At 49.2% G+C, this 12,965-nt stretch overlaps 6 protein-coding genes across 6 annotated transcripts; 2 read left to right on the plus strand and 4 right to left on the minus strand.

Annotated features, from left to right (window-relative positions):
* Positions 1-351: 351 nt before the first annotated feature.
* ATEG_08919 (cytochrome P450) lies at positions 352-2,550 on the minus strand (the record flags this gene model as incomplete). Its single annotated transcript, XM_001217504.1, has 7 exons — positions 352-407; positions 799-935; positions 989-1,097; positions 1,203-1,222; positions 1,339-1,364; positions 1,421-2,304; positions 2,337-2,550. The coding sequence occupies 7 exons, from the start codon at positions 2,548-2,550 to the stop codon at positions 352-354; spliced, it is 1,446 nt and encodes a 481-aa protein (XP_001217505.1).
* Positions 2,551-3,333: 783 nt separating this feature from the next.
* ATEG_08920 (terpene synthase family protein) lies at positions 3,334-4,684 on the plus strand (the record flags this gene model as incomplete). Its single annotated transcript, XM_001217505.1, has 3 exons — positions 3,334-3,815; positions 3,959-4,201; positions 4,249-4,684. 3 exons carry the CDS (start codon positions 3,334-3,336, stop codon positions 4,682-4,684), a joined length of 1,161 nt encoding a protein of 386 aa, XP_001217506.1.
* Positions 4,685-5,744: 1,060 nt separating this feature from the next.
* Positions 5,745-6,841, minus strand: ATEG_08921 (SET domain-containing protein; the record flags this gene model as incomplete). The annotated part of the gene is made up of 2 exons (XM_001217506.1): positions 5,745-5,996; positions 6,044-6,841. 2 exons carry the CDS (start codon positions 6,839-6,841, stop codon positions 5,745-5,747), a joined length of 1,050 nt encoding a protein of 349 aa, XP_001217507.1.
* A 517-nt stretch (positions 6,842-7,358) lies between these two features.
* On the plus strand, positions 7,359-7,863 carry ATEG_08922 (uncharacterized protein; the record flags this gene model as incomplete). The annotated part of the gene is made up of 2 exons (XM_001217507.1): positions 7,359-7,446; positions 7,502-7,863. The coding sequence occupies 2 exons, from the start codon at positions 7,359-7,361 to the stop codon at positions 7,861-7,863; spliced, it is 450 nt and encodes a 149-aa protein (XP_001217508.1).
* Positions 7,864-9,037: 1,174 nt separating this feature from the next.
* On the minus strand, positions 9,038-10,583 carry ATEG_08923 (MATE family efflux transporter; the record flags this gene model as incomplete). Its single annotated transcript, XM_001217508.1, has 2 exons — positions 9,038-9,838; positions 9,897-10,583. 2 exons carry the CDS (start codon positions 10,581-10,583, stop codon positions 9,038-9,040), a joined length of 1,488 nt encoding a protein of 495 aa, XP_001217509.1.
* An 868-nt stretch (positions 10,584-11,451) lies between these two features.
* ATEG_08924 (NADP-dependent oxidoreductase) lies at positions 11,452-12,737 on the minus strand (the record flags this gene model as incomplete). Its single annotated transcript, XM_001217509.1, has 4 exons — positions 11,452-11,927; positions 11,981-12,112; positions 12,160-12,320; positions 12,562-12,737. 4 exons carry the CDS (start codon positions 12,735-12,737, stop codon positions 11,452-11,454), a joined length of 945 nt encoding a protein of 314 aa, XP_001217510.1.
* Between the last annotated feature and the right edge of the window lie 228 nt (positions 12,738-12,965).

Here is a 12,965-nt window from a genome sequence, read left to right on the forward strand (position 1 = left end):
AGGGTTTTTATACCCTTGGTGGCCTACCACATGGGGACGCGCAACGCAGTATATTGTGCACTAAGCCAGGCTCATTGTGGACGGGTTCTTTGTGATGTATCAGGGTGTCATAGATATCTGGTGGTAAAGGTTCCTTTGCTGTCATTATGGCGGATGAAACCCCGATTTAAAAGAAGGCTTTGAGAGAATGAAACCAACACCGACGCAATGTGTTTGAGTGATGAAGGGAGCTTTATTTTATTGGAAACTATGAAAGAAGAATATTTGGCAACCGAGAAAGGAAGAGATAGATATTCTGGCCCTATAGAAGTCGCGTATATAAAGAATTCTTCATGATAAGCACATCCCACATCAGGTGAGCTTGAAGCTCTTTAGCACGAGGATAAGACTCTCTATGTTGAATGACTCTATACTCTGTAGAAGTTTAGAAGTTAACAAAGGCCTTTGAATCCTGTATTACATCTGTCATCACTACAACTCGAGAAAAAAGAGTTAGATAGTGTATGCTAAGCTAGCACTTAGCATGTGGATAAAATGCAAGCCTGGTGTTTTCATGAAAGAATAGTGCAGTAATCGGCTATTCGAGTTCTTAGCGGACGTTTACACCGACCAGCATTATCTCGTCCAGCAATTTTTGTTGCTAACTATAGACCACCACATACATGTATTGAGCACATTGGAGGTCCTATTTGCAAAGACTCCTGATAGGAAACCTGGCGGTCATCATAATGTAGGTACCTTCACATGGCTTATGCATAGACAGGAATCAAGATCAACTCCTGACAATGACCCGCACACCTTTGCTTCCTACTTTAGGAAATGGAAGAAATAACTCATGTGCCATGGTCACATCCTCGACTGTCGTCTCAAACAGTTCAAACTTCACTTCCCGAAAGACTTTGGAGACAGCCAACAGCATTTCGGATTTGGCCAAGCTTAAGACGTCAGTACACCTTCAGATCGTTCTCATCGGATAGAAGAGACGTACTTCATCCCGATACATTGTCTAGACCCTTTGCTGAACGCAACCATGTACTTCTCGAGGTGTTTTCTGGTCTGCAGGTCCAACCATCTTTCCGGCATGAAGCGATGCGAATCTGGAAAGATGGATTCATTATGATGCATAAACACACTGGTCATTCCAACTGGGGTCTGCTCTCCGTCGGTAGTTGTCCGTGGAAATTCCAGATGAGCACACTTACTCCCGGTGGAATGGTCCATTCTTTATAATGTAATGCTCTATCTGGTGCGATCCTCGGTAAGCGAGAGCTGATCCCGTAAGATAACCTGCAACACTATGCTTAGCAATATTCCGCACTTGATCCTAACTCAACCTACCTGAGACCCTCAAGTATGACTCCGTTCTGCGTGTCATGTTAGAGACAGAGACGACTAGTTCCCAACTGGTACTGAAACTCACCAAGTACGGCATTTGCTCGAGCTGCAGCAACGATGCGGTCTGATTCGGATCCAACCTCTGCAGCTCATCCAGCAATCTTTGCAGAAGTTCCGGTTTGTTAAGTAAGTGGAAAGTAATCCAGGTCAACGCCTTGGCCGTTGTCTCCGCACCAGCAGCCACAACAATCAGCATCTCCTGAGCGAGCCGTTCCGCGCTCTTCTCGGAGGGCGGCAGGTCGCTTTTCAAGACCTCATGGAAAAACGCAGTGTGGGCGCGTGTATTATTTGCCGATTTCCCCGGTTGGTTATTCTCGCTATCGGTGATGGATTGAATCAAGCTTGCGCATCGCTGCTGGAAGCTGAAGAACAATCCCATCCCTGCGTCGACCCGCGAAACCCAACTCTGCGGAAGACATTTCATAACAGAATGCAGCCAGGGGAACGGCTTGAAAAATACTCCGGCCTTGGCGATTCCACTAAGCGTTTCGCACCACTGTGGCATGAAGTCGGGGGAATCAAGGTAATGGAAATCCTGACCCGCAACGTACTCCGAGACAATATCGGTCGTGAAGCAGGTGTACGCATGCTGAATGACCATTGGCCTCCCTGTATTTTGGAACTCGTTGAGTCTCTGGGTGAGTTTATCGGCCAAAGCCTTGATCCTCGATTCATGCCGCCGAATCCGAGTCAGCGAAAAGAATGGATTCATGCTCGCCCTTAGGAGGCGATGGCGGGAATGTTCGACGGCCGAGAAGGCGGCCTTCGGCTGTCCGAATTGGCGGACGTAGTATTCGTATTTGTTCCGGGGACTGTCGCGCGAGTAGAGCACCTCGTAGTACTCCGGGTCATCGATGTGAAGCTCATACGGGCTAATTCGTACAATTGGTCCTGAAGCTGGGATTAATCCTGATTTTGGTTAGGAGCGCAATAAGACTAACCGTATCTCCGGTGCATTCGGGCAATCTCAAAGGTAAATTGGCCATGTAGGATGGTATCATAGTAAAACTCGTACCACAGGGTGAGGGCAGCCAGCTTCGGGCCTGGAAAGTGGGCGATCGGGGAGAGCCATAGACGGTAAATGGCGAGAACCAGAAAGTATGCTGCTCCCACGAGGCCAGCGGCCTGGGCATATAGGAGAAGAATTTCTTTCATAACCCTTGAAGCAAATAGTGTACAATATTGTCAACTTCTCTTCATTTAGTTGTTGAGTATGTCGAGTAGATATTCAGTCTTCAGGCTGCACGGTTCATCACCGCCATTTTTGCGCTCATCTCGTAGCTCAGGCCCACCGTCCTTGTCCTTTCTGCTTGTTCTTCGAATACGAGTTCTTGTATTATCGTCGAGATCGTCCCGATAGCTGCCAGGTTGGGTTTTCGTAGCGTTTGCGTGTTGCCACTCTCGGTTCGATGGTCCCACATAAGATTAGGGCCGAAGATCTACTGTACATACAGTACGTCTCGTCCCGATATCAAACATCTTCGACCATGCCCACCATTCAATTATTGCATGTTCATCTTTCCCAGAGAATCTTCAGCTTGCTATACAAGCCGAGAACTAACTAAAACTATCCAGTTCCTTGCAAAACTAGTACCCACTTGCCCGCACTTTGCCTCTATCTGGTAACATCTGCGGCGTGCAATCCCATGTAAGGGAAGTGATCTTCATAGGTGGCCCCAGTGGCTTCTGCATGTGAGCCTATCTCGAAATCTTATGCCCTAAACTCGGCTATTCAATCCTTTTTGGCAAACATGTAACTTGTAAGTTAAATAACCAGAGGGGCAGATGCCATATAGTGATGTCACGCAGATAGGATAAAGATTCATTGATGATCTTAAATACGGGAAATCCGGCTGTGGGGGCCAGGCTCCTACTTGTTGTCGCTGCGAGACAGTATTTTCATCCTTGTCAGTCATACATACCATCACTTAAAGCATGATGAGCCCATCAATACAAATGTCCTCGTTGGCCAACAACCTGAAAACCAATTTTTTCATGCCAATTTCCCATATTTATGACCCGATCCAGACGTCTAACAGCAGCGCCTTCGATAGCGGTCCGTTTGATTTTGTCGAAGCCACCAATGGCGACGACTACTCCAATTCGATCCCTCTATGCCCCTCAGTGATGGGTATCCCCTGGCCCAGTAAGCTTCCTGGCTGCCGTCAATGCAAGCACTGGGAAACGGCAGAACGCATGACGAAAGAGCTTCTCTATGCTATCTACAAAAAAGCACCACAGGATGACGGCAAGCTCCCCGTGGATTTACAGGAAACTTCCACCGATAAACGATCACAAAAAGAGAAAGAACTCATCGCCACCGCTGTCAAATCGACGGTTTACATGTTCCCCGATGCCAGTCCGGTGAGAGCTGGAATGATAGCGCAGTCTATGCTGCTTATCTTCTTGCACGATGGTAAGTATGCGTAAAGGCCCTAATGAAGTATGAACATGTACATAACCTGCCTTTCGTCCTCGCAGATGTTGTCGAAGAATCCCCGGTGGATGCAGTAAGATTCATCCCATTCCTCCCAATCGCACATCTGTCTCACGATCACCTCAGGGCTCTACAATCACAGATGCAATCATGGCTCCCTGGATTGGCCCCCAAGGATAACAGGGTGCAGCACCCTCTTCACGGCTTCTTGAAAGCTATAATCGACGAAGAACCCATCCTAGGGAAAGGCCTCCTCACCGGCGCGTTCGCATGGATCAAACACACAAAGGGCTACCAATCAATCCCACCTACCGTTTTTGATTCCCTGCGGAATTATCTGGATTATCGATCTTTGGATATCGGGCGCGAGTAAGAGGTACTAAACATATCTCCTGGATAAGACTAAGAGCAGCCAGGTTACTCCTCTCCCAAGCTGCATTTGCAAGCAACGCCCACCTCTCCGAACCGGAAATGAAAGTCTTCGATAGACTCATCGGTCTCTACTCCGACCACATCTCTCTAACCAACGACCTGTACTCGTTCGACAAGGAATACGGCGATCATTGCAGGACGGGTGCGGTCCTCATCAATGCGGTTGATGTCGTGCGGAATGTCCATCGGGTTTCCAGGCCCATCGCGAAGCAGCTCGTTCGCGAATCCATTCTCGATATGGAAACTGATTTCTCCAAAGAATTCAAAAGACTGAAGGTGTCTGGAGAGTTGTCTGATCGACAGCAACGGTTTGTAGAGGCGTTGGCCTTATGTCTCGTTGGACATATCTTTTACTCAGCCACATCGGGTCGATATGGGGGTGCTAATGCTGCCCTTGAAAGCTTGTCGGATACAGTTTAGAATCGGCTTTTGTATGTAGTTATTCGTCACAATCTTAACTTTGATAAAACGAGAGTCGTGAGGAAACGCTAATTTAGTACTCTCAGTTGCTTGAGCGGCTTTAACCATGGTTCTATCGCTGCCACTGCGTCTAGAATGCACTGGTTTTGAAATGGCGTACGTTTCTCCACGCTCAGTTTGCAATCGTGGTAGGAATTGGAGGCGGCTGGCGACGCCATGGAGTTACCTGACCTGATCACGAATTATGCAAGCGATGATACTCTCAGAATGAGCTGATTGGAACCGTCAACAGCTAGAAGAAACATCATTGAGACACCTCTTGAGAGCCAAACCACCCACGTCACCATTGCCAACGCCTGTGGGGACTAGCTTCAGCGTGTGTTAATTTTTCACAAATTAGGCGTTAGCCATTCTGTCGTGGCTGATAGAGAATGGTGCTGGTATCTCACGGCTGGATAGGTCTCATTAGACTTGCCTCTACCTTGCCAGCAAGGCAGGTAACTTAGATGTAGTCCGTAAAGTCGTAGATGAAGGCCAAGATATCTTGCTAGAGGACATCAACGGATTAAATTCGTTCTAGTATACTCTGTGGGAAAGACTTTGAAATATTTTGCAGCATATATTAGAGGCGTGCAGCGAGACAGTTCAAAAAATCTAGAATAAAATAGATATCAACATCAGGAACCAGTTACACTATTATTCTTATCCGTCTTTTGCTACATGGGCGTTTCTGACTTCCTTTTAGAACTTAACTGCGACGCCAAGCAGCCTGATTCATGGAAGGAGTGTGCATTTCGCCAGGAGTACGTTAGATGGGAGCAGTCGTGGAGACACAAGCACTTTATCACACGTTGCAGATGCTGGACAGCGAGGTCAAACGGGGTTACTATGTCGGCCATGATGGATGTTGCGTGCAAGTTTGCCCCTTTTCGTCAACTGGCGTAGTTCCTGCGATACCGTCCTGACACCTACCCCTTATGCAGTCCTGGCAACTGCACTCTCAGAGAGTCGTGCTATCTATCCTCGGACAGGAAGGAGATTCCAGATCATCAACTCATAGTCACTGACGTTCTCCGTTGCAAACTAAAGTGTCATATCTCCCTGTTGTCGGCATAGATCCCTTGTCGGCTTCAACTAGACAACGCTGACAAGTACAAGAAAACAGAAACATCTCATGAGTCAACCTCTGTCTATCTTCCAGGTCCGCATGCTCTACCAGATCAAAGTATGAAATAGTGCATTCTTTGTCTGCAGCAATGTCCTGGTTTGCAGTGATAACCATGCGTCCGCGATCGTCCGACGCGCGGTTAAGCTGTTCTTGTCAGCCTTTTTCTTTTCCTGGCCTGCAAAGAGACCTACATTTGGAACACACGAATGGTTCAACATTGTGGCTCTTGGATAACAGCCTAACCCATACTGCTGGCCCCGTTTCCGTTGCTGTCCAGGAGGTAGCGTTCCTGTTATGCCAGGATAAAGGCCGAACGAGTTGATTTCTTCGCGGCAAATGAGACCCAGCAGCTCAGTAGGTCCTGGAAAACCGGGGAAATTTCGTAAATATGTCTGGATGAGATATTCCCAGTGCTGGATTGTAGCATCTGGCCACAAATGGCGATTGGTGGAGAACTCTTCGATTGCTTGCCATCCACGCTTGAATCGATCCTCCCAGCCATACCTCTCGTGCGAGGTTGGATCATACTCCATCTCTAATCTTCGTGCAGCCACAAGGCGCACTACTAACCAGAGCATGCAAAAGTCATACTCGCCCTCTCGTTGTCGAAGGGTGACTCCATGCTTTTTCAGCCATGAGCATTCGAAATCATGGCGCGCCTGGTCCTGTATGCGACAGGCTGAATTGCACCAAACAACATCCCGAATACAATCATTTGGGCATGTCACGCACTCCAAATCCCACTTCACTTGTCGTCGACACATAAGGTTGCTGCAGATCAGAGAGCCCTTACTAGTAGGGTCCACGGTAGGGATTAAAGCGTACGGTGCGTCTGCAAATACAACCGTTCCTGCACGTACTGACGCAGAGACCCGCGAGTATCTGCCTCTGTGCTGCTCATAGCTGTGGTATATGCTGGGGTGAACGTATACATCTGCATCTTGAGGATCGAGAACGTCAATCGGTAGGACCAGCTGTCGCTCTTCCATCATGTCAAATGCCGTGTGTGCTTCCGCCTCGACTGGGTGTAATGGTCGACCCTATGACTAGGGAGACTGATTTTCGGAGTGACAAAATATCTAGTCAAGCAGTTATTACCACATAGCAGCCTCATTGAAAAGCTCAGAAACGGTATGTGATTCATTTTGGTGCGGAGAGAACGACAGAATTACCTTCGGAAGGCGATATTGGATCTTTGATTCCATAGGCTGGGATATGGAGTGTTCGAATCATCAAAGGCCGAAAGACGCGTCACCAATGACAATGAAATAGAATCCACTGATACTTAGTTCCATGAACTAATATACCGTTTCACTGCTCAGGAAATAGATGGATAGCCAAAAGTCAAGGCATTCCCGATGTCGGCCATGGAGATCAGAAGCCACCATCAAGCTACAATTACATAGGTTTCTACTTTATCCGATGCCGATACTTAATGGTCCTCGGCCTTCACTTATCTATTCTATTGCTCCTGGCCTCCACAGTACTTGGTCATGATAAGGGACAATGGCTGGCGCAACGACCACACCAGCCCTTGGCAGACACTGGACTGTTCTGGCCATGGTCTGTAGTATGATGTGGGCTATATATTTCAGTATGTTCCTCATACAGCCGGATCCCACTTCCTACTGACTCTGGGGGCGGTGCAGTCTATAGTCTTCCCGCATCGCTATCCGTTCCCCTGTCCGCCCACCTCGCTCTTGCAGAGTCCCAATATGCCTACCTGATATCGGCTTTGTATACTACTTATGCGGTCCCAAACACCGTCCTCCCGGCTTTCTCTGGGCCCTTAGTGCAGCGCTGCGGATCCAAAGCAGTTCTTCTCACGACCGCTACTAGTGTGGCAATGGGCCAACTGCTCTTTGCCTTGGCCGTTCAGGTCCGTTCTCAGCTGTGGATGATACTTGGGCGTGTTTTTATCGGACTGGGCGCCGAGGTGATTGGCGTGCTAGGGAGCGAAATTATTGCACGATGGTTCAAGTACGGTTCCCTCATGACTATTCCCGTTTAAAGTACGCTTCATGCTGATCCGCAATCGCCTATCCTATCTATCGGTAGAAACAAGCAGATATCACTTGCACTGGCTTTGGTTTTAGCGGTATCTCGACTAGGGAGCGCCACTACGTCCGTCCTTCTTCCAAGATTGATCCATGAAATTGGTGTGGTGGCTGCAACCTGGATCGGAACTTTACTGTCCACTGCTGTTGTTACAATCAGCACAGCCAGCCTCCTAGCCATCACAAACGCGGTGCCCCCACAGGTCACCAGTCCCAAGACCAAGCCCGTCGCTTCATTGCGCCATCTTCCCCGCATATACTGGGATTTGAGTCTGGTATCCATCCTAGGCTATGGCGGAATCAACTCCTTCAACAACTCGGCGCAACGGTTTTTGGCTTCATGTTTTTATAATGGCGATGAGAGATCAGCGGGCCTTGCAGCTAGGTTCGCGACGATATCAAATTTAAAATGCACCAAAGCTGATTAGTCTTGATGTTTAGTATTCCATACGCCCTCTCTGGACTACTCGCTCCAATATTCGGGTGCTGTTGGATATGCCATGGCTTGGAAATCCTCCTTGCGCCTTGGTGGCGACCAACTTACTCCTCATCACTGCCCACGTTCTCTTCTTGTCGCGCGTATCGCCTATTCTGCCACTTGTTCTCTTTGGAACTGCCTTTGCACTTTTCGGAGTCGCCTTCTGGGTTACCGTCGCAGAGTGTCTTATGTCTGCGGTTCTGGCACATCACGATTTGTCAAGAGTCTCGGATGCAGACGGGCGAGAGCGAGGCGCAAGCCTTAGAAACGAGGCCCAGTCAACCAGACCATCAATTGACGGTGGACGGGAACGACAGATGGCAGACGCTCTCTGCAACACTGACTACACGGAAGATAATGACCTGGTTACCCTTGGCTTTGGGATCATGACGGGGCTGCTGAATTTAAGTACAGGCGTCGTCCCTCTTCTGCTCGCCAAAGTGGAGGATACTGAGGGATTTGACGGAGTGGAACTTGGTTTCCTGGTATTGGCTGGGCTAGGATGCATATTATGTGCTCCCTAGTGCGGCTCTGGAGGAAATGAAGTATACAGAACTGCCTCAATAAACGCCAGTATAACACCCATATACATAGGACTAATAGCAGAAGCATAGACCCCACACTTCAATTCCACTGATAACAGATTGGTCCTACACGCCCAGGTTCTTCATCCCATCGTCTATACACGCCTTCCAGCTTACTCCCCTCAGGAAAACCCACTCCACGCACGCCGCGCAAAGCGGGCTCAGTATAGCAGCCACCCACAGGCCGTAAATATGCCACCCAAGCCCAAATACCGTGCCCAGTATAGTCGGCAACGTCACCAAGAACGCCAGCCCTTGCACGCAGGAAGTAACATGCGGCCGTCCAATACCGCAAAGAACCGCACCGGCAACCATACTGGATGCCTCGCAGAGCTGGGCCACACCACACAGCGGAATAATGCCAAGTACCAAGTCAATCACCCCGGCGTCTGTCGTGAACGTTCTCGCAATGTAGTCTCGACACGCAAGCAGGAATGCCATGATAGCAACGCCCGATGTAAGCGCCACATAGAGCGCGGCTTTGCTCGCGGTGCGGGCTGCGTACTCACTCGCAGCGCCGATCCAGTTTCCAATCCGCACTCTTGTAGAATTGGAGAGCGCATACGATATTTGCCAGGCAATATGGACGACGGTGGACAGGATTGTTTGCGCTGCGAGCGCGTTAGGCCCCAGGTACGAAGCGACGGCTGTGTTGATGGCCCATGTGAGGGACTCTGCTTCGGCTGTGAGAAACCCTGGGATTGCGAGACGGATCATTGGGCCCCAGCCATGGAGTGCTTGCCGGGTGAATCCATGCCAGCATTTATCCCGTTTTCCCCAGTAGGCATAGAGCAGGAGACACCAGGGGAGCAGGTTGTCAGTGATGGTTAGGGCCACAGGTGCACCGATGAAACCCATGTTGCAGTACTATTAGAAGCCGTGTTAGAGTGTAGCTGGATGTCCTCGGAATACGGACACGGCATACCCAGACCAAGAACCAGTTCATAAAAGCATTGAACGGAACGCAAACCATCAAGACATACATAGAACCACAGTATACGCCCTGTGCCTGGAGATACCGCCGGCCGCATTCGAACGCGACATACGCAGGGGTCCCAAACGCAGCCACCTGTAGATATCTACCAGCAAGCAGAGCGGTCTCCTCGTGTCGTATCACGTTCGGAAGTATCTTGTCTGCAACAGACCACAGGGCTATAATCGGCACCGTCACTATGTACAGAAAGCAGACCATGCATTGGAAATGTACCGAGACCAGGTGCGTCATGTCGGCCCCGTATGCCTGCGCGCACAATGTGTCCATGCTTGTGGCTAGACCATAGTAGATCATGTACGCGGTCATGTTGGCCGTCATACTTGCCAGGCTGGCGGCGCCCAGCTCAATGATTCCAAGGCGCCCGACTGTGATTAGAGTGGTTGTCGATAGTGAATATTCCAGTAAGCATGCGAGAGCCATCGGGGCGCCGTTCGCACTGATGTATTGGGCTTCGGCTTGCCATGTTGTCGGTACATTTTCAGCTCCGGGTCTTCTTTCATCGGTGTGCTCTGGCAGGATTGTGATATCGTCGGCAGATTGCTGGAGTCGGACGTAGCTTTCTTTGGTAATCTGGTCCTTCCTGGACAGGATCTTGTAAAGGGTCTGTGAGATGGCCATCATTGACCGACAGCCGTACGCTGGACTGGTCTGTTGCTATTCCCAACATGCGAGATAAGCGAGTAGCAGAGGAGCAACAGTTTGGAGGGAAATCTACGAGATACCAACGAAACATTTACAGTCGAGTTAGTAGAAGAGTGGGCAACGAGATGAGGATCGTGACACGCCTGGTCCATGGCATATCACCAACCTACATTCCAGTCAGCCCACTGGACGCTACAACTCTACACCATGAACTTGCTTTGCGAGCTTTGATAGATCAGGGAATGTAAATATAGAGACCATTTTAGCTTGTATGTTGACATCATGACTGGTTTACAAGACTCATACACTTGACAGACCTACAACGGTTTGCCACTCCTATACAAGGAGCATGAGCCCGTTACTGCTACATTTGAGAAGAATAGGTGGCAATTCGCGTTTAGATATGACCCATACCTGAGAATAGTAAAATCTTCATAAGAATGGCTTTGATCCGACTTATGCTGAGTAACTCGGTCGGATGGATTAATGCCCCGATCAAGACGGTGCAAGAATTGAGAACCTCGGCATCGGATTAAAAATTATGGGGACTTTGCCCTTTATTGTCGTTTGAAATTTTCTTCTTCCCGTCCATGATTCTGGGCAGGCAGGCCTATTGTTTTGTGGTTTATTCCAGGGCATCATGAAGGTAAGGTAAGACACTTCTACCGTGGATAAAACTCGAGCAGAAATCATGGATACATGCGGAGTAAACTGTGATATACAACTATTACACCTTTTTGCGAAAAAATCGCCATCTAGTAACGGGTAGATCGTGATTTATCAAAATTGAGCATTAAGAAATTCCATAATAGTACTATTACACATATCTGGAGTCCAGGCAGACCTATTCCTCATCCACCTTAATAACAGTCTTGCCCAGACCACCCTTGCCACTGTATACTACCTGACACGCATCTCGGACAGCCTCAACATCCCTGAGACTGGCAGTCGTGCCCACCACCGTTCTCAGCTTGCCCTCCTCGACAAGACCTCTCAACAAATCCAAATCCTCGTGGCTACTTTCGAGGAACATGTACGAATAGGTCACACCGTAGCGTCGCGCGCGAAATCTACGCGTACAGTCCATCAAATTGAGGCCGAGTCGGATTGGCAACGAAAGTGCTGGCTCGTTGGGCAGCTGCATGATAGACGATGCCTGGAGCTGATCGCCAGATGGCATTGTCGAGATGGATATAATGCAGCCAGATTTTGGCCGCATCAGGCTCAGGTATGGCATGGAGACACCAACAGTGTCAAAGAGGAAGTCGACCGACCCGCGCTCGATCACCTTCTGGGGATCATTCTTCGTGTAGTCGATGACTGTATGGATTAGTGACGCTCCCAATGATGATCCTACGGTGCTGGGTACTTACTCTCGTCGACAACTCCATCGCCTAGAAGCTCGTTTACCTTTGGGATTTTCGAGGTGGACACGGTGGTGATCACCTTTCCGGCCTTGAATAGATGCTTGGCAAGCTGGCATGCAAACAATCCCGTTCCACTAACTATAGCATGGTTAAGGCGTAGACAATAGAAGGGGCGGGTCACATACGGCCGGCCGGGACAAGTACCGTCTTCCCAGCAAGATCATCATCATACTTCCTCAGTGCCTGAAGAGCGGTCATCGCCGCAAGGGGGATGGAAGCTGCATCCTCAAAGGACAGTGAAGGCGGCTTCAAGGCGACATCTTGCTCTGGACATTTCACATACTCACTGCAGGAGCCTATTGTCATTGTTAGAGTCGGTCGAAATCGAGAAGTTAAGGAACAACGCCAATACCTCTAGAGTACTCTGGAAGTCTTGTGTATACTTCATCGCCAATCTTGAGTCGGCCTACTTCTGCGCCCGTCTCTACAACAACTCCTGCGCAATCGTAGCCAATTTTGTATGGGAATCTGCCCGATAAACAGTAAGTTTGTGACGGTGAAAAACGTAGTGAACATGTGTGACTTACTCGTCGCGGACTGCCATCTTCAGCATACCGCTTGCCTTCTTGACGTCAATCGGGTTGATGCTGGCGGCGTGGACCTTAATGAGCACATCCTTGGGGTTGGAGATCTCGGGCTTGGGCAGATCCGACACTTGATACCCCGACGGAGGGGAGTAGGCGGAGGTATTGAGGGAGAGCATTTCAATCTGTATACTTTTAGCTTGCGCTAGACAATTTGAGCAGCAGCAATGGGTTATAAGTTGGAAATATTTATGACGATTGCCGATGAAATGTATGATGGCAACTACACCCGATTAGGAAGGAAAGTGGAGCGGTGCCGGAGCAACCATCTCTCCGCTCGATCTATGAGAATATCTGAGATTCGCAGAATTGCACCGAAGCCGGCCTTGATCTATTCTATTATATAG

This window comes from Aspergillus terreus, genomic scaffold (assembly GCF_000149615.1).
Source record: "Aspergillus terreus NIH2624 scaffold_13 genomic scaffold, whole genome shotgun sequence".
In the NCBI taxonomy this organism is placed as follows: domain Eukaryota; kingdom Fungi; phylum Ascomycota; class Eurotiomycetes; order Eurotiales; family Aspergillaceae; genus Aspergillus; species Aspergillus terreus.